This window comes from Vulpes lagopus, chromosome 2 (genome assembly GCF_018345385.1).
Source record: "Vulpes lagopus strain Blue_001 chromosome 2, ASM1834538v1, whole genome shotgun sequence".
Taxonomy (NCBI): Eukaryota; Metazoa; Chordata; class Mammalia; order Carnivora; family Canidae; genus Vulpes; species Vulpes lagopus.
The window spans coordinates 105,040,592-105,061,973 of NC_054825.1; the positions used below are offsets into that span (position 1 = coordinate 105,040,592).

The 21,382-nt window shown below is 39.9% G+C and overlaps 1 protein-coding gene across 1 annotated transcript in view; it reads left to right on the forward strand.

Moving 5' to 3' along the window:
• Nucleotides 1–21,382, forward strand: part of TULP4 (TUB like protein 4) — a 228,274-nt gene that overhangs the window by 169,790 nt on the left and 37,102 nt on the right. The window contains exon 5 of the mRNA XM_041742669.1: nt 18,833–19,013. Within this exon, the coding sequence (XP_041598603.1) occupies nt 18,833–19,013 (181 nt within the window). The remainder of the gene's footprint in view (nt 1–18,832; nt 19,014–21,382) is intronic.

A 21,382-nucleotide genomic window follows, 5' to 3' on the forward strand; every position in this document is an offset into this window, starting at 1 on the left:
ATTACACTTTTTAAATCCTTTGGTGTCAGGAATTATTTATTTATATTTAGATGCTAACGGTGGTTCATTCAGCTTACATGAAAGTATTTAAACTCAGACACCTTGCATTCTGTAATATGTAATAGGGCTGCTGGATTTAGTGACTTGCAGGCTCTTGCCATCACTACTCTTCCTCAGCTTAGTTCTCTGGCTGATTTCTTCCATCTGTCAGTGGCTGCTTCTGCCACACTGGGCTGCCTCTTTCCTGGCTTCTCAGGAGCAAAAGAATGAGTGACTTCAAATCTTTGAAGTTACTTAGAGATCTCCTTTGGGACGTCTGGGTGGCTCAGTGGTTGAGCCGTCTGCCTTTGGCTCAGGGCATGATCCCGGAGTCCTGGGATCGAGTCCTGCATCAGGCTCCCTGCAAGGAGCCTGCATCTCCCTCTGCCTATGTCTCTGCCTCTCTCTCTCTCTCTCTCTCTCTCATAAATAAATAAATAAAATCCTTTAAAAAAAAAAATCTCCCTTTGCCTGCAGCACTGGCTTGTAGACTGTGTTCCTCACAGACTTCTGTGGGTGGAGCTGCCTTCCTGGGGCAGGAGATGGAGAGAGCTTCAGGGAGGAGGGGTCCAGGAACACCCAGACCATATCCCAGGGCAAGTCTGCCTCTGTCTGTTTTAGATATGAAACTGGGATGATGTTTTACATTTCGTTTTTTAGGGAAAATCTGTAATATAAGTGTAGGAGTCTGGTCCCTCTCTAACATTCTATTTATTTTTACTAAGGTTTATTAAATTAAAAAGCTGCAGTTCAAAAATAAAAAAATAAAAAAATAAAAAAAATAAAAAGCTGCAGTTCTTAAAAGTCAAATAGTACTACTCGGTTTATCATGAAAAATTTAAAAAACAAACAAAACACCAGCACCTTTTAGTTCCTGGTGCTGTCCCTCCTGCTCCCTGATTCCCAGCCCCTGTGGCAGCCACTTGTAACTCTCTGTGTTTCTCTCCCTATTTCTAAGTTATGGGCTTGTTCAGTCAGATCTTGATGTCTTGGACTCAGGTGTTCTTTACTGACTTCCCCCCTGGGAAGCGAGAAGCTGGCTCTTTTGGTGTGCCCCTTGCCTCCCCAGCATCCCCTGCCCGCCCCCCACCTCCCAGTGAGCCCCTGCTGCCTCAGGCCATCCGTCTTCTGCGCTTATGGTGTGATTCACAGGTGACCGGTGCACAGAACCAGGGTTGCGTTTCCTGCCTCATGTGCTGTTAGATTGGCCCATGGTTAATAACGTCACCTTACTTATTGCTTAGTTGTCTGTGTACCAGTCACTGATTAGTTCCTACACACCCTTCCCCTCCCCCTACAAAAAATACTAGAAATCTCCTCTGAACGTATTCCACCCCTCGGGAGGTGGTTTTCTGGCACTGTCCCTCCTGGGGTGCTCGGCCCTCTGCCCCAGCAGCACAGCTGGCACCCTGTGTGTAGGTTCCCTTCTCTCCTCTGGTAAGGGAGCCCCTATTTCTGGGGTCACACGCCTTTATTTGTATCTTAATGGAGCATATCTTCCAGTTGAAAATTTCCAGACGATTATATAGCTGGGACACAGCAACCCTTTTGCAGCCTGTCCTTCCAGCTCTTTGCTATTTTCTTTTCCATCTTTCTGGAAATCTTATTACTCAGATGTTGTCCTCCTAGACTGATGATTTGGTTTTAATTTCTTTTCTTTGCCTGCTTATCCTTTGCCTTTCCAGAGGCTATCCTCAGCTGTATCTTCCAAGTTTTCTTTGTTAAAAAATTAATGTTATTTTCAATTTTTAGGAGCTCTTTTTTTCTTTTCTGATCTTTTTTATGACAGCATCACTGTATTTTGGCTAACTGAATTTAAATTAAAAAATAAAATTTAAAATTTAAAAAACTAGCATCATATTATTTCATGGAGGATGAAACAACACAAAGATATTAATTGGAGGTTTTGAAGTATCTTTCTGTATTCTTCATTGTCTTTTTCCTTCAGGTTCTTTTTGGCATTGTTTTGGCTTCTCGTTTTCATATTAGATGCTTTTCTCAAATGTCTAGTTGTCATTGCTCATCTACTCATATTTAAAAAGGTGGAGACTAAAACCTGACCTGGATACTAGTTGTGGGGGGGCTGCTCTTAACTAATGGGCTTTGCTGTGGGCCTGTGACTGGACCTGTCCTTATATGTGTACCTCACCTGGTGACCCAGGTGGGCTCATTTCTGGCCCTGAGTTGCCGAGCTTTTACTGTGGGCCTCAGGGCTGTGTCTGTGTCAACCCCCACCCTGGACTTCTGTTCAGCCCCCCCGAGGGCCAGACAGGTGCGCCACTTCTGTCTTTGCATGAGAGAGGATGTGTGGGGGGTTGCCTGTTCTTCAGGACTTCCACCCAATCCTCCTGTCTTCTCCCCACCTTCACCTCCACTCTCAGAAAGGCCTTTGGCTTCTCTGGCACAAACCAGCTTACTCCTTGTCTTCTTCCTTGCTGTATGTTTGGGCTTCAGCTTGCTCGGGTCTGTTTGGTCACTTACCATCCATCTGCTCTCCAGTGGCTAGAAGTTGGCTTCTCTATCCACTGACCTCCTGTCTCCAGTTCTCTGTTAAAGTTTCACACACATTACTGGTAATCGAGGGTTTGGGAAGGTGTCCAGGTCATCACGTGACCCCACATAACTTAATAGCCACCTCTCTGGCCCCTGTTCCCCTTCACACTAGCCACAGGGGACTATTATGCTTTCCTAAATTCAGGTGCTTTCCTGACTTTGCTTATGCTATTCCTCCTTCTCTTGCCCCTTGTCTGTCCAGGGAAGTTCCACCTGTCCTTGAAGACCTAACACAGATGTCACCTCTGTATAGGTCGCTGCCTTCCTCTCTTCCCCAGCCAGGCAGAGGTTCAGTCAGTTCTGGCTCCCTGGCTCTGGTGTTGCAGGAGCTCCTCCTCTGTACTGAGAGGGCATTTTGTAACATTTTCCACATCTTGTAACTGTTGGTGTTTTCTTCCTTACAGTGTGTGAGGGCAGGGACCACGCCTCATTCTTCCCTGTAGCCAGGACTCCTTAGGGCAGTAATGTAGGCATGCAGTGAGTAAGGAAAGAATGTTTTCCCTGAAGTTGCAGCTTCCCTCCTCTTTCTGCCTGGAGATGATTAAGTCCATGGCCTTGCCTAAGGAGTTGCCATATTCGCTACCCATCCCCAAGTACCACACACACAGGAGGAATTCCTGGTTTAGCCCGCATACCCTGCCCTGGGAGGACTCAGCACTAGGTTTTCTTTTATTCACTTTTATACAGAAAATAAACTATTTTATACAGAAAAGTCTTAAATTTGAGGGGGTTTTCACATCTACCAGTGGATGGTAGATGGAAGATGGAAGATTTCCATTTGGTGTGGAGATTTCATTAGTTATGACTGATTAGATTCAGGTATCTTTTGTTTGTTTTTTATTTTTCAGGCTTTACGGTTATCCTTCCTTTAGAAAGCAGTTTGAATGGGGATCCTAATGTCTGAATTCTCCTTCCTACTCAAATCCAAAAGCAGTTTCTGAATGTGAATCATTGTCAGTTTAATCCCAACCCATGGTGTAGAAAACCCATGCTCAGAATTATTAGATATTAGGATACCCTGCCAAGAAAATACACGTGATGTCTTTGGATGAAAGCCTTTGCAAGATGACATGTTCCTGTTTCCTGGCATGCTGCCTGTGCCGTGCTACCTAAGGACAGCAGGATAGAATCAATGACATCTTCACAGACCACCTGACCTCAGACTTGTTTTCACCTTTTCTTCCTGTGTCATATCTGTCCCCTCTTTACCTCTCTCCATCTTTTCTTTACTCTGTAGTAATGACAATTTTTTAATTTATCCTGAGCCAATAGACTTTTTCTGTGTTACAATTCTGAAATTCTCTCCTTATCCAGTGTGCCTCTGACACATATTCATGATGAACATCCTAGAATTACATTAGGAAGTTTACAGCCCAAGAAGGAAACTTTAAGCCTCATTGCCTTTAATGAGGACACAAGTCAGTATTTTTTTAAATAATAAAAACAAATGCTTATTGTTTATCAATTTTAGAAATACCTATAATTGCTTCATAGAGTTTATCCAGGTGATGAAAGATGCAAACCATGATTAAATTATACAGCAGAGGGATCCCTGGGTGGCGCAGCGGGTTTGGCGCCTGCCTTTGGCCCAGGGCGCGATCCTGGAGACCCGGGATCGAATCCCACGTCGGGCTCCCGGTGCATGGAGCCTGATTCTCCCTCCGCCTGTGTCTCTGCCTCTCTCTCTCTCTCTCTGTGACTATCATAAATAAATAAAAAATTTAAAAAAAAAATAAATAAATAAATTATACAGCAGAGGGCAGCCCAGGTGGCTCAGCAGTTTAGCGCCACCTTCAGCCCAGGGCCTGATCCTGGAGACCTGGGATCGAGTCCCACCTCGGGCTCCCTGCATGGAGCCTGCTTCTCCCTCTGCTGCTCTCTCTCTCGCGCGCTCTCTCTCTTCTCTCTCTCTCTCTTTTTCTATGTCTCTCATGAATAAATAAATAAAATCTTTTAAAAATAAATAATACAGCAGAGATATGTGTGGTTATCATGAACTTAGAAAATACATCAAGAGCACAATTTCCCATATGATAAAGGAAAGAGAACTAGAGCTTTAACAATACACTTTCTTCTCCAGAGTATGTATAGATGGTCCCCAACTTATGATGGTTTGACTTGATACTTTGACATTATAATGGTGCAAAGGCAATATACATTTAGTAGAAACCATACTTCAAATTTTGAATTTTAAATTTTAATTTGGTGTGAAATGAGAATTTTTTACTCAATATATCTTTTTGCTAAATGTCTAGACATAATTCTCCATGATTAGAGGTAATGTTTGTTTATAAACACTAAAACTTTTATTTAAAAGTAGGAGGTCTTGGGACACCTGGGTGGCTCAGTGGTTGAGCGTATGCCTTCAGCTCAGGGCATGATCCCGGTTCAGGGATTAAGTCCTGCATCAGGCTCCCTGCGAGGAGCCTCCTTCTCCCTCTGTCTGTCTCTGCCTCTCTCTCTCTGTGTCTCTCTTGAATAAATAAATTAAATCTTTAAATAAATAAATCAAAGAAGGAGGTCCTGGGGCACCTGGGTGACAGTCATTTAAGCATCGGACTCTTGGTTTCAGCTCAGGTCATCATCTCGGGTTTGTGAGAAAGAGCACTCCACACTTGGCAGGGAGTCTGCTGGAGATTCTTTCCCTCTGTCCCTGCCCTGGCTCAGGTTTGCACACATGCTCTCTCTCAATTAAGTAAATAAATATTTTAAAAAACAAAAAAGGTCTTAAGTAATAAAATAGACCTAATACTTAGGCAGTTTCAACCATGATTTCAAATAAAGTAGAAGTCTGGATCAGTCTTAACCCCATGGTAAGAGTTTCTTTCTTTTTCTTTTTTTTTTTTTTTTTTTTTTCAGATTTAGCACCTACAGGTATAAGTGGGGTGACATCTTCTCCTCTAGCCTCTGTTCTGATGTTACTGTTTTGGTTTTGTGTTCTTTGACCTAAGAAGAGAGAAAGTATATTCTTTTTGCTTTTGGATTCAAAGTCTAGATCCTAAGTCTCTTCTCAGCAGCTGAAAGGGGTTTTTTCACAAAATGTAGTCCCTCCACATCTGCTAATGTGATTGGTGATCCCAAATCCAGCAGTGTTTGTCCACCACCTTTAAATCCTGCTGGTGCCATGATGGGGACAACAATGAGAAAAATCACTAAAAGTACCCATCAGAACTCGGTAGTATCTATCAAATGAAAGCTGTTTTTATGACCTACATTGCAAAAATATTAACACATTAATCAACTGAAAGCAGTAATTATTCATTTACTTTTTATGTATAAGGTTATGATTGAAGTACCAACATAGGACTCAAGATTTGCTAACTCTCCAGAAGTGTTCTAAGTGATAAATAATTCTGGAGGGTTTTTAAGCTAGGTAATCTTTAAACTTTGATTATTAAAAAATCAGTAGCACATCAAAAATAAATAGAACAAAGAACCCACATATTTTGCCACATTTGCCTTTTATCCTTTTATTCTTTTTTTGAATTTGCTGTCCTTAAGGTAAATCCCCAATAGCTTGACTTACTTCATTATAAACCCTTTTAGAACATGGCATTTCCTTCGGTAACCACAGAGCCATGCTCACACGGCCTGTTTACTTTGAAGAAGGCTCTTGTCAGATTGAAGTAAATCACTTGTCTGGTACTTGGATTAGCCTGTGGCTTTAAAGAAGGACATGTGTTGCACAGAGGAGAGGGGTATTCATTGTGAAGTTTTTCTGTGTCTTGCACTATAACATAGGAAACAACTTCTAAAGGAAGCTTTAAAAAGTCATGTAGGTCTTTGTTTCTCAGCTAAAAAAGTGGTGTTGCTATCACACTTTTATAAGTGAAAAGTAAATGGCTGATACCTGACATACAAGTAATGACTACTTCATAGTTGAGGGCAGCTCTTTGACAGAATAAAAGTCAAACTTTACAAAACCAAATTAAAAAGAATCACAATATATTATTTGCAAGGAGTTTTTTATTCACCCTGAAATACTTCCCTTTGCTGGGCCCGTTAAGTGCTGGTGTTTGAAGTGACTCCATTGATTGCCCCGGTCCTCCTCCTGGTCTTTTAAGGTAGTCATTATAGGTACTATATCAGTTTTAGCTTCACTGGGAAGACTTGAAAGCTCAACACAATAAGAAAGAAACATGGAGCTCTCTCTGACATAAGCTCTTGTACTCAAATTATTTATCATTTTTAATATCCACCAACTCACTAGAATAATGCCTTAGTGATTCATTCCTATGCTGAAGACCCTTAATCATGAGTGAACTGTAAGTAAGTTAAAGGACCTATGCAGTAGAGCTCCTACCTAGCAGTTTCTGGAAACAACTTTGAAATTAGATTTAATCTAAAGGGTGATTGGAAAGGGTGGAAAGGGTGATTTTTTTCCTTGCCTCCCCGTTAGATTTTCCCATGACTTTTCAGTAGTGTGTGTACTGCAAAAGGGAAGCCCATTTTATTTTAAGCCCTAAAGGGGACATATATAGGAATGATTTTTGCCAAACTAGACAGGGAGGATATGAATAACAAAGAAAATAATAGAAACATACTTAGGAAGGGAAGTCAGGAGATGGCCTCCTACCCTTCATGGCTATCTTTATGCAACTGTTGATACTGTTTAGTTTTTTAGATTTTTCCATTCTGTTATTCTGGAAGTTCTGTTGAACTCTTCATAAGAGAAAATAGATTTCTTTAGCAAACAGGTGCAGCTACTTTGTTTATACTTTTTTGTCAATTCTATTTTGGTTAACTGACAATGGTAATTAAGATGTGTAAAAAAAAAGATGTGTAAAAAATAAATTGCTCTTTGTTATATCTGGATTCAGATAATTGATGAATCACTATATAGAACACTCAGTATAGATAAATTATAAAATACATTAAATGAAAAAACATTTCTTGAAATTTGCATTGAACAACTTAATTTAAGAATGAAATGGGGGATGCCTCAGGAAGGAATGGAAGGAACTGAACCATATGTTCAGCATTCTGATTTTTTCTGGCTTCCGTCTCACTGATCTCAAAGGGCTAGCAGGATGCCTGGGTGCCACTGAGAACTAAGATAGTGGTTTGAATTGGGGTGGCAGTACTCACAATAGTCCCTTCCCCTGGCCCAATGCAGAGTAAGCAAGAGAGGAAAAGAAGGACAAAAGGACTGTAAGACTGGCATAAAACAATTAACAAGATGGCAATAGTAGGTTCTATCCTTTCAATTATTACTTTAAATGTAAACGAATTAAACTACCCAGTAAAAAGACGTGGAATAGTTGAATAGATTAAAAAACAAAAATCAAAAAACGAAGCCCAACTGTATGTTTCCTACAAGATACTCTCTTTAGATTTAAGATATGTATCCCAAAAATAAAAGAATGGGAAAAGATAGCTCCCTGCATCCCTTAGCCAAAAGAGAGCAGGGATGACTGTATTTATGTCAGACAAAATAGACTTTAAGTCAGAAACTGTCACAAGAGACAAAGACAGACATTATATAATGGAAAAAGGGTTAATTCACCTGGAAGATCGAACAATTATAAATATATATGCATGTAACATCAAAGAACCTAAATATATAAAACACTAAATATATAAAGTAAACATTGATAGAACTGAAAAGAGAAACAAGCAGCAATATATATAGTAATGGTAGGAGACTTCACTACTCCACTTTCAATACAGGATAGTATATCCAGACAGAAAATCGGTAAAGAAGCGGTGGATTTTAACAACACTATAAACCAAGTGAACCTAACAGATATATACAAAATATTTCACCCAAAGGAAGCAGAATATACAGTCTTTTGAAGCACACAAGAAACATTCTCTAAGATAGATCATGTGTTGGGTCACAAAATGAATCTTAACTAATTTAAGAAAATTGAAATTACATCAGGTATCCTTTTGAATCACAATGGAAGGAAACTAGAAATGAATATTAGAAGTAATGCTGGAAAATTCAAAAATATGTATAAATTTAAGAACGCACCCTTGATTAACCAAATGGGCCAATGAAGACATAAATGAAAATTAGAAAATACCTAAAACTAATGAAAATGAAAACACAACATGCCAAAACTTATGGGATGTAGCAAAAGTTATACTAAAAGGGAAATATATATAAGTAATAAATACTGACCATGCAAAAAGAAGAAAGATTTCAAACAATCTAACTTTATATCTCAAGGAACTAGAAAAAGAAGAAACTTAGCCCAAGTTAGCAGAAGGAAAGAAATACTAAAGCTTAGAGCAAAAATAAAATGAAATGGAAAATAAAAAAAAAACAATAGGAAAAAAACCCTAAGAGTTGATTTTTTTAAAAAAGATCAACAAAATTGTTAAAACCCTAAGTAAAGGAGATGATTTAAGTAAAATCAAATATGAAAGAGGAAGGGTTGCCTGGCTGTCTCAGTCAGTAGAACATGCAACTCTTGATCTCTGGGTTATAAGTTTGAGCTCCACATTGGGTGCAGAGATTGCTTAAAAATCTTAAATAAATAAAAAAAATGAAAGAGGAGATACTGTAACTAATGTTACATAATTAGTGATAGAAAGTAATAGAAAGGATCATTAGAGATTATTATGAACAATTCCATGCCAACAAATTGGATAACCTAGAAGAAATGTATAAATTCCTAGAAACATATAACTTACCAAGATTGAATCATGAAGAAAAAGAAAATCTGAGCAGACCTATAACTAGCAACTAGATTGAATCAGTAATCAAAAATCTCACAAGAAAGAAAATGCCAGGGCCAGATGGCTTAATTGGTAAATTCTGCCAAACATTTAAAGAATTAACACCATTCTTTCTCTCTCTCTTCCAAAAACTTGAAGAGCAGGGAACACTTCCAAACTTATTTTAAGAGGCTAGCATTACCCTGATACCAAAGCTTGACAAAGGCACTGTAAGAAAAGAAAATTATAGACCAATATCCCTGATGAATATAAATGCAAAAATCCTCAACAGAATACTAGTAAACTGAATTAAGCAGCAAGTAAAAAGGATCATATACAGTAATCAAGTGGGATTTATTTCTGGTAGGCAAGGATGTTCAACATATGAAAATCAACTAATGTGATACCCCACATTAACAATATAGGATAAGAACTGCATGATCCCTCTCAAAGACACAGAAAAAAACATTTGACAAAATTTAAAAAAAAAATCTAAACTAATATTAGAAAGGAATTACTTCAACATAAAAAAGGCCACATATGAAGATCCCATGGCTAATATCATGCTTAATGGTGAAAAACTGAAAGTTTTAGCTCTGGGATCAGGAACAAGACAAAGATGAACACTCTATCCATTTCTATTCAATATAGTACTGCAAATTTTAGAGCAACTAGGCAATAAAAGGAAAGACATTCAAATAGGAAAGGAAAACATAAAAATATCTGTTAACAAATGATATGATCTTAAAGGTAGAAAACCCTAAAGGGTGCACACACACACACACACACACACACACACACACACACACAAACCTGTTAGAATAAACAAATTCAGTAAAGTTGCAAGATACAAAATCAGTATACAAAAATCAGTTGCATTTTTATATACTAGCAATGAACTATCTGAAAAGGAAATGGAGAAAACAATCCATATGTGCAATAGCATCAAAAAATATGAATAAATTTAACCAAGGAGGTGGAAGACTTACAGGGAAAACTACTAAACAGTAATGAAAGAAATTAAAGACCACACAAATAAATGGGAAATATATCATGTTCATGGACTGAAAGAAGACTTAATATTGTTAAAATATCCATACTACACAAAGCAATCTACAGATTTAGCACAATCCATATCAAAATCCCAGTGGCATTTTTTACAGAGATGAAAAAAACAATCCTAAAATTCAAATGGAACCACAAAGGACCTGAAATAGCCAAAACTGTTTTGAGAAGAACAAAGCTGTACAAATCACACTTCCTGATTTCAAAATACATTACAGAGTTACATTAAATAAAACAGTGTGGTACTGGGATAAATACAAGCATAGAAACCAGTGAAACAGAATAGAGAGCCCAGAAATTAACCAATGCATATATGGTCAACTGTCTTCCAACAAGGCTGGCAAGAATATACAGTGAGGAAAGGATAATCTCATCAACATATGGCTCTAGGATAAATACATTCATATACAAAAGAATGAAATTGGACTCTTGTCTTACAGCGTATACAAAACTCAGAATGGATTCAAGATTTAAACTCAAGACCTGAAACTGTAAAACTCCAAGAGGAAAACATTGGGAAACTTCATGTTATTGGTGTTGGCAATGATTTTTTTGGTTATGACACCAAAAGCATAGGCAGCAAAAGCAAAATTAGACAAGTGGGATTACATGAAACTAAAAAGTTTCTGCATGGCATAGAAAACAACAGAATGAAAAGGCAACCTTGAGAATGGGAGAAAATATTTGCAAACTGTATGTGATAAGCAGTTAATATCCAAAATATAAAAGGCGCCCCTTCAATTAAATAACAACAAAGAAATTTAAATAGCCAGATTAAGAATACACAAAGGACTTGAATACACATTTCTTCAAACAAGTAAATGAAAGATGCTTAACATTCCTAATCATCAGAGAAATGGAAATCAAAACCACAATTAGATACCACCTGTTAAGAGTACTATTGTAAAAAAAAAAAAAAAGACAAATGTTGGCTAGGATGTGGAGAAATTGGAACTCTTTATGCTTTTAATGGGATTGTAAAATGTTGTAGCTATGGAAAACAGCATGGAGGTTCCTCAAAAAATGAAAAATTGAACTACCCATGCAATGCAGTTATCCCAAAGTTCTTTCAGGTATTTATCCAAAAGAGTTGAAACCAGGGTCTTGAAGAGATATTTGCACAACTTTGTTCACTGCAGCATTATTCACAGGTAGCCAAGGTGGGGAAACAACATAAATGTCCATCAGTGAGTGAAAGGGTAAACAAATGTGTTTTGTTCATATACACAGTGGAATATTATCCTTAAAAAGGAGGACTGGATAAAACATGGATAATCCTTAAGAATATTATCCTAAGTGAAATATTCTGGTCACTGAAGGCCAAATACCATGTGATTTCACTTAAGTGAGGTATCTAAAATAGTCAAACTCATAGAAGGAGATAGTGGAATGATGGTTGTCCAGGGCTGGAGGGAGGGGAAAACAAGAAGTTGCTGTTCAATGAGTATTAAAGTTTGTAATGCGAGATGATTAAACTCTAGAGATCTGCTGGATAACATTGAGCCTGTACTTAGCAAGACTGTATTGTACACTTAAAAACTTGATGGTGTAGAACTCACTTGATGGTGTTAAGTTTTTTTTACCACCTTCATGTATTGAAGGTCTAAATTTATTTGGAAATCTGTTTCTTGTTCAATGTTCTGTTTTCTTCATAGGCCTTTATCAATACCACAGCACAGTGGTAGCTGTGGTTTGATGCAGAATCCTTGTATGAATGCCAATGTTTGTTCAGATGGCTGAACTATAAAATTAAGCTTCTCAGCTTTCCCTGTAGCATTCCTGAATCCCAAATGCATTGCTGCTCTTGACAGCCCTGCCCTTGGCATTGAATATATCCTTGTGTCATATTGAGGAGAGGTGACATATATGCTGCTACCAGTGACACTCTCTTGATTAACTTCTGAGCCCTCTTCTTGACTAGGCCTCAATCTTGGCCTGTAAAACTGAGTTCTCATCACAAATGATTTCATACACATGTGTGCACACACACACAGTCTAAGAGACTTGAACAAACACTAGCATAGTTTCTGTCAACTCAAGGCTGTGTTGCTAGAGATGACAACTCCAGCCCCCTTAACTTCTTGCCTGGGAGAGGTCAAGGTTGCCAAAAGAATCTATTGTTTGTTCCTGACAGTAGTGCCCCTATAACCCAGTCTCTGGGTATGTAGGACCCCAACTTCAGTAAGCATCAGTTAGCAAGTCCAGGTAGCCCAGTCACACTGAGAAACCTCGCCTTCCACTTTTGTATATTTCTACTTCTTACTCTGCTCAACAGCACCCCCTGCCCACCCCCATTGAAATGCCCAGTCACCTCTGAACAGATGGAAGTTGAGTTCAGTTCATGCTGAAACTGGTTAAAGTCTGTTCTTACCTCCTTAAATAGTTTCTTGTTTTGTTTATTTTTGACATCAGTCACAGGTGCCATTAGGTCAGCCCCCATTACTGTGTATCCCAACAGCTACTGCCAAGTCAGAGACTTTTACTCTCCTCAGTGTCATTTCAGAAGTCATTTTGTCTTAGGCCTTTTTTTTTTTTTTTAAGATTTTTTTAAAAAATTTATTTATTCATGAGAGACACAGGGAGAGAGAGGCAAGAGACACAGGTAGAGGGAGAAGCAGGCTCCATGCAGGGAGCCCGATGTGGGACTCAATCCCAGGTTTCCAGGATCACAACCTAGGCTGAAGGCAGTGCTAAACCGCTGAGCCACCTGGGCTGTCTTAGTCCTTTTGTTGGAGAAGTTTGTTAGTAGCCACAGGAAGAAATTACTATTTTCAAATATTAAGAAATATATTTGGATATATTTTTAAAAGAGCATTTTAAAACAGAAAAGGATCTGAGAGCTCATTTAATAAACTTTTTCAGCTGACAGAGGAGACCAACATTCAGGAAAGTAAATGATGAATTTAAAGTTACATAAGTAGTTAAGAACTAAAATAGAGCCAGATAATTTGGCCAAAGGAAAAGGTGTCCTTTGCAAAGGAAAAGGCATTTCCCCCAACAGATTCAGGCAGTCTAACCAAACAGGCTAAGCAGATTCCAGTGTCACTTAGCATCCCCTTCCCAAATTAAAATTACATATTTACCCCCAAGGACCATGTGGTGGTGAGTGGTTGCACTAGGCATTTTCACCCTATTCCAAAGATCTGCTACAAAGCTGTATTTTTCTCTACCTCATTCAGAACATACTTAAATATATTTTAAGTAGTACATTCACATAGTTTGAAATTTTTAATGTTAAAAGTGATATATGATGAAAAATCCCCTTTCCTCTGCTATGCCTAGGCTACCCATTTCTGTTCCCCAGAGGTAATTGGTATTTCCAGTATTGGTATTGGTATATCCTTCTGGAGATAGCCAAGTTAAATGTGTGTTTTAATTAATCTTACACTCAGACCATTCCCCTCCTTGCCCCCAAACCATGTGTGGGCATCTTATAAGGGTGAGTAAACTTAAAAATGGAGCCTGAAAGACTTAGGGAAGAATGTTCTAACAACAAGAACTCTTTAACATTAAAATTAATGCCTGAGGCAGATAGAATATTTCCTTCTCTGAAACTCTTTAAACAGGATAGTGTGTCATCTTTATGAGTTAGTTTATAAGTGGTTATTCTGCAGTAAAGCAATGAAATGATCAAAATTACATGTTTAGCCAAAAGATACAGTTTTTTATTGTATATATTTTTGGTGAGATTTCTTTCCCATATTTATCAGAATAAGTCTCAAAATGTCTGTTCTAGAAATGATTGTTGGGGCACCTGGGTGGCTCAGTCAGTTTAGCATCTGATTCTTGATTTCGGCTCAGATGATGATTTCAGGGTTGTGAGATCGAGCCCAGCATTGGGCTCTACACTCGGCGTGGAGCCTGCTTAAGATTCTCTCTCCCTCTCCATCTGCCCTTCTCCCTCTAAAAAAAAAAGAGAGAGAGAGAAATGATTGTTATAGTCAACTCTGAAATTACATTTCATCCTTTTTTCAAAGAACCAGGAAATAATCTGTTAATCAGTTGAGGAATTGTCATTTACAATGGTCTGATTTCAGTGACTCTCTTTAGTTGTAAAATATTCAAATCTGGCCTTGAAGCATTTGAAAGCTAGTGCTCTGAACCTCCAACTGAGAGGTCTTTCAAAAATAAAATTTTACTTCAGTGACGTCTCTGAACAGAAGATTCCTTCTAAAGAGCAAAGGGACATTATATTTTTTCCCTTCCTTCCTCTCTCTGCAGTGGCACATTTAGATATTTGCCACCAGTAGGGCTGACGTTACTAGGAGGAGCATGTAATCACTTTGTTATCTGCTCCCTTAGCTTAAATCACAAAGGAAAAATAAATGGACAAAAAGGTCAGCTTCTTCTGGAACTAGTTAAGTTGGTTGCTAGTTAAACTCTACTACAAAAGAGGTGAACATTTATAGAAGCTTGTATTTTTATAGTTGAAATTTCCTAATATGGTTTTTATTCAAAAATGTAGATGAATACCAGTTTTCAAAAATAAAAGTACTTATGAGATATTATCGCTGGTTCCAAATGTAAATCTTCTGAATGATTTTATGTCTTCGAACCACCTTTGGCTCGTGGCTTGGTTCGTTTTAAATTGCTGGTCATAATTGTGTAATATTTTAAAATAATTACATCTAAAAATAGTTTAGAATGGAGAACACTGATATTAAACACTGCCTGCAATGAGGGAGAGCCATTGAATGGGTATGGCCTCAGGGCCAGCAGGTTTCTACCAGCTTGTCTCATTCTTGGTACATATGACAAAGGGAGTATCGTCCCGGCCCCTACATGAAGCCTGCAATGCAACAGAGAAAACAAAAAAAATATGAGACAGAAATTTATTTCATCCATTATTGAAAGTATTTTATAGGCCAGTTTTATGGGAGGATTTGAGTATTGGTTTATAGTTTAAAAAAGAAAGGAAAAAGGTTTTTGTTTCATTTATAGGTAGACGGACAAATACCAAACAAAGCTTTGGGCAGAAATACATTTGCTAATAGTCTCTGAGTGTCTGCTCATGACAGGCAGCGTTTGAGAACCTGGGGTGCAGACCTGTCCTGCAGAAACTCATGGTTCAATTTGAAAGACAGGCATGCGAAAACAGCGAAATTGAGGGATACTGGGGGGCCATGGTTAGAATTAGATTAATTCCATGTAGTGGGTCCCCAGAGCCTTCACATGTGATATCTTAATGACTGTTCCATACCAGACACTATACTAGATATGGGAGATAAAAAGCCAGTCTTTGCTGTAAGACAATCTGACTCTGTGTATATGTGTGTGTGTGTGTGTGTGTGTGTGTGTGTTTTTGTGTGTGTGTGTGTGTGTAGGTTGGGGAAAGGATGAAGTTATGCTTTTCATCTGGGACATGTTGGTTCTGAAGGGCCTTAGGCACATCCAGGGGTAGGGGTCAGGTAGGAAATATCCGATGTGGGAGTCTGAAACATAGGGGAGAGGCCTGAGCAGAGAGACAGCCCTGAATAGGGCCTTTGAGGCCATGGACACAACTGTGATCTCCTAGAGAGGGAAGATAGCCTGAAGCCACGCTTAGAAGAGGAGACAGATCTGGGAAGAAGGAGCCAGCACCAGCCTATCTTGAGCACCAGCATGAAGGAGTGGAAACAGAGATGAGTGCATGTACCTACTGTGTATTCATTATTAGACTTTTCTGCCTTTTTCTCGTAAAGTCCTTCACTCACATAAGCTTTGTCTCATTGGAAGTGATTAGGCATGAAAAGAACTTGAAATAGAGATTTTTAAAAATCTGATTTCATGTTGTATCAGTGTTCTCCAGTTATCTGTGACAGTCTTGTTCCCAAACAGAGTAACTTCCTCCATCACTGCTTGACAACTAGGCTGTTAGCACTGCTTTTCCCCTTCTCTCTAATCTTAATAGTGTGTTATCTTCCCAGGAGAGCTGTAGTTGGGAGTGATTCATGGTGGAGAATTTGGGGGCTGGCATTAGTGTAATGTTGCACACTGATGCCTCACTGAATCACCCATCCTCTTCTATTCAGAAATTAGATGTCTGTTCTATTGTCTGATATCTGTTCTTCTCCAAAATGGAAAAATGTGAACATTACTCAAAAGATACTTCAAAGCAGAGGCCTTTCCTCCCTTCCTTCACAAGCACTTCCTGTCATGTGTCATCTACTCTGACAGGCCCTGGGGAGATAGGAGTGAGCAGAGCGCACATCGGCCATGCCCTGAAAAGCTTATAAGCATGCAAGCCAGACAGAAATCAAACAATGGTGCAATAAGTGAAAGTAGTGATGAGTGTGCGCCAGTGGAAGATGATAGGGTAATGTGAACCTATAATGGGGGATGGAGGGTGGGAACTGGTTTGGGATTGATGCATAGTACTTGTGAGTACTTGTGAGGAAGAACAGTTGGCTGTGGCCTGCTAACAAGCTATCTTTATTAGAAACAAAAGTCATTAGTGATAAAATAACTCCTTCATGCAGCACCAAGATTCATAGCCATTCTTCAAAACATACATGAGCAAATGAAGGAGGATATGGGAACCCTAGTCCTGCATCTCCGAGCCTGTATCACTGAGGTCTTGGCAGACAGGCCAGCCAATACTCCTTTCTCCATTGGCAGCCAAAAATTCAACTTCTGCAATGTTTCATCGTATTCCTAGTAGTTTGTTTTTTCTTTAAGCCAAGTGCAGTAATAGATTCCTCACTGCCCCGATTTAGCCCCTTTTTTCCCCAGTCATTAAAATGTAGACATGTTTAAAGGAGTATTTGATGGACAGTCAGTTCATTCAAAAACAGATCTATAAATTCTGTGAGCTTTTTACTACTTAAATATTATCATCCCTTTGCAATTCACCTGTCTTAATCATCAGGATTTATGTCCTAAAAATGCCTTTTGATGGTCTCTGACTTTCCTTCATTTAACAGTAAATACTATTAAGTGCCCTCTGTACCCAAAGCTGTTAGGTACAAGAGGGACAGCTGTGGATAGTCTTTGCTCCCAAGGAGTTTAATGTCCAAATCTTAGCAAAAAGAGGCAAGGACCTAATAAGCTCTAAATAACTTTACCTTTGTGTAAATCCTAGTCTTTCCAGTAAGATAGCCCAGTGGCCTGATCACTTAATGGGCTTATCAACTGACCTGACTTCTCAAGTTGTTTTTACATCTATAAAATGGAAAGAATCTGCATGCTTGTCACAATCATTGCTGATGGATGCACAGATCTCAGTAAACATAAAAGAAAAAGTTTTCAATGTCAACAGATGTGGGATGCCTGGGTGGCTCAGTGGTTGAGCATCTGCCTTCGGCTCAGGGCATGATCCCAGGGTCCAGGATCAAGTCCCACATCGGGTTCCCCACAGCGAGCCTGCTTCTCCCTCTGCCTGTGTCCCTGCCTCTCTCTATCTCTCATGAATGAATAAATAAATAAAAATCTTTTAAAAATTAAAAAATATGCCAACAGATGGAGAAAGTACAGAGCCACACACACAGAGCAGAAGAGAACATGTTATATTCTTGGGGAGCTCCTCCTTTCCATGGCCCCAAGGTTCCCCTTGGTTCACCCCCTTGGTGTCATTCATGGATGAACCAGCTAGAATGCACAACTCATGCCAGGGACTTCTAGCGGCTGTGAGATGCTTCTCTGTTGCACTGATGGATGGGGGTTAACCCTTTCTTTGCCCTGCCCATGCTTTAACTCTGACCGTATGTTTGCCCACACCCGCAGCATGTTCCTGCGTGTGTGCTCCAGGGCCAGGTGAAGTGAGGGGGACTCCTTGGGGCAGCCCTTCCTCCACACACCAAGGTGTCAGGCCCATCTGAGCTCCATTATCAACAATGCTGGTACTTACCTCCCAGGATTATTTTGGCAACACATGAGGTAAAGCTCTTAGTATAGTGCTTAGCACGAAGTAAACGCTCAATGAATGTGTTAATACTGTTAATACATTAGAACCTTAATGATTAATTAATACATTAATACCAGTATTATTCTTAGTTAAATAAAACATTAGACAAACTATTTCAAGAGCCTCTTCTTTCCAAATGTGGTTAGATAACCTGCTTATATAACCAAATATATTTTCTCTTTTGTCAGACACACAGCTGAAGTTTTTCTTCTAAATTTGAGCAATTCTTACTGAACCTTTGCTACTGTTGCTTTTTTTTTCCAAGAAAAATACATATCATCTTCTTAACCCTCCTTCTCCAACCAAAAAACCCAAACATACAAACAAAACCCACAAAAAGTAAGGCAGTGATTTTGCTGATATCATTTGTAAATATCCATACAACCTAACAAATATGTTTATTTTACCATTAGTCACATTTTGATATTAGAGGACTAAAATTCTTGCAATAATAGCCAGCTAAGTTTCTGGTGCTTAATGCTTTGTGTATCGCCTCAGTTACTTAACTGCTCTGTTTCTTTAGTCCTAAATACGTTTTATCCTTCTAAGCAAGTTGAGGTGACAGGGTTTGCCAGAAACTGCAGCCCTTTCTCCTCGTCCATCAAGGGTCCCGATCCTTGCTTGCAGGTGCTGTTTGGCACGGCTGATGGGCAGGTGATCGTCATGGACTGTCATGGCAGGATGCTGGCCCACGTCCTCCTGCACGAGTCTGATGGCATCCTCAGCATGTCCTGGAACTACCCTGCCTTCCTGGTGGAGGACAGCAGTGAGAGCGACACCGACTCGGACGACTACTCCCCGCCCCAAGGTAGCCAGCAGGAGGAGGAGGGAGGGCGAAGGTGCACCATACTGCATGGCACACTGACATCCCAGGAGGGCCTTGGAGATGTGCAAGGCAGGATGGCGGAACGTCTGGGTCTTGATTCGGCTATCTTCCCTCTGCCTTCCCTTTTCTCAGAATCACCGTGCAGGTTGATGAAGCTCCATTGGCTTAGGTTTCACTAGACATGAAATGACCCTTTCTGTGTCCCTGGGGTGTTGTGGGGCTTAGCTGCTTAATGAGAATAAAGAGAGCTGGAGATGAGAAATGCTGTGCTATTACTATAACTTAATCTGTGGTGTTCGAAATCCCTAATGTCATTAAAGCCTGTAGCTTTAGTTATGTGAGAAAAGGATTAGTTCTGCCCGTAATGCAGGCCAGTATGCTGGGCTGCCATCCGTGCTCCATCATCTTTATTTCAGGCGAAAACTTTCTTTTCTCAGTTCAGGAGAACCTGTCTCCTGCCCCCATAAGCCTCAAATGGTTAGATTAGATCCTTTGCCATCCAATTCTTTAAGATCTGGAGCAGCAAGGAAAAGTTTCAGGCTCTCAATGGGGGTAATTTCAGATTCCAGCCTCCTTCACCTTCGCAGTATGTTTTATCCCTCAACTGTATGAGAGACCTCCCCCATACACACACACACACACACACACACACACACACACACACACACACACACTCATCCTCATCCACCCACTGGCAGAAGCCTTTGATGGTCACGCTGCCCATCACCAACAGCAGCATTCAGCGCTGGTCTGCTCAGGGTTTGGGCTCGTCCCCAATACTCCATACCTCTTTTTTTAAAGGAAAATGTGTTATGAAATCGTGGCAGATTAGACGTAGTTATACAGCTGCAGTATTTCTGTCCTTAGTGTGCACAGCTGTGTTCACGCTGCTCACTGAGCGCCCTCGACAGGCTAGACGGTTTCTCCCTTCCTTGTGCCTGTGAGCGTGTTCATCCTATGAAGGGCTGGTCTAAAGAATATTCTTTAATTTTGTCCCACCCACCCCCCCAACAGCATCTATTTCCATTGGTGCTTGGAGTGCTCTCATTTTGTCGTCTTCTGTCCCAGACATGATATAATACATGATGCTTCCCAGAGACAGCACATACTCATTTAGTCATTTGTTGGAGGAGAAGACAGTGTTTGCACATGAAGGAAACTTCAGATGCTTGGTACTGTTTCAGGATGGGTGGAGCTTGGGGGAAGAGAGAGTACTTCCATTTGAGAAATAACTATACCTTTTCCTAGTAGGACCCTAGCCCTGAGTGAGGTGTTGATCATTTCTCCAGCCTCATAGTAATAAAGTCAGTGTCTTACAACATTGGGTACTTTTCAGCATACTTTTAAAACAGAGCTTTATTGAATGCAAGTTTACTTAGCCCCATGTATATATAATAGGAAGAAACAGAAATAGGAAGATCCAGAGACCCAAGTTTATAAAGCGGGTTCAGAATAAGTCCAAGAATAGAATTTAGTTCCTGGCTGCCTCTCTAACCTATTTCCCTTCTTAGAGCCATGGGGCAATTTGGAGGAAGATTGGGATTTGCCTTTCACATAACAGGGTTTTTCTTGATGGCCTAGGGAATTTGTGCATAGAGGTAGGTACCTACAGCATCTTAAAGTGAAGCAAAGGAAAGTCACAACTGGGAATGCTCCACAAGTGAGGCTGAGTAGGGGCTGAGCGTGTGGATGTCAGGCCGGCCCAATCTGCATGGCTGCCAGGGATGGGTGTGAGGCCTCTGGGATTCTTCAGAAAGAACCCTGATTTATCCTGGCCTGTGGAAAGGCCGGCCTTTAATTTTGAAACAACATGTGGAGAAATCCAGAACATGACCCATCACAGCATCCTTAGCATCCACAAGTACTCCTTGAACTTACAAAGCAGAATTTTCTTCATACTGGCTGTGTATGGTAGGTGTAGCAGAATTCTTTATGAGACACATCCCACCTTGGCCTTCTCTCCAGATTTGGTGGTGTCTCATGATAAACACTTAACAAAGAACTCACGGTGGCTGCTGTGGCTCCTCATTTCCTATAATGTTTAATGAAAGAGAAATAGCATTGAAAAGCAACTTTTCTCTGTACATTGGACCAGGATTAAGATACCGTTTTCATCCCTCTTCTCACCATCCTTACATGTTATGACATTAAAATTATTTATGTTTACACATTAGTAGAAACATGACACATTAATACGCAAGTTAATAATCTTTTTACATATATTCTCACCACCATACAACAGAGCCCAAGGGACCCCAGTTGGTACCTCCAGGGCTCACTGTCCCCACCCTGCTTCTCATTCCAGAGTTCTCTGGGAAGCATCCCTCTGATGGCCTGTGTCGTTCCTGAGT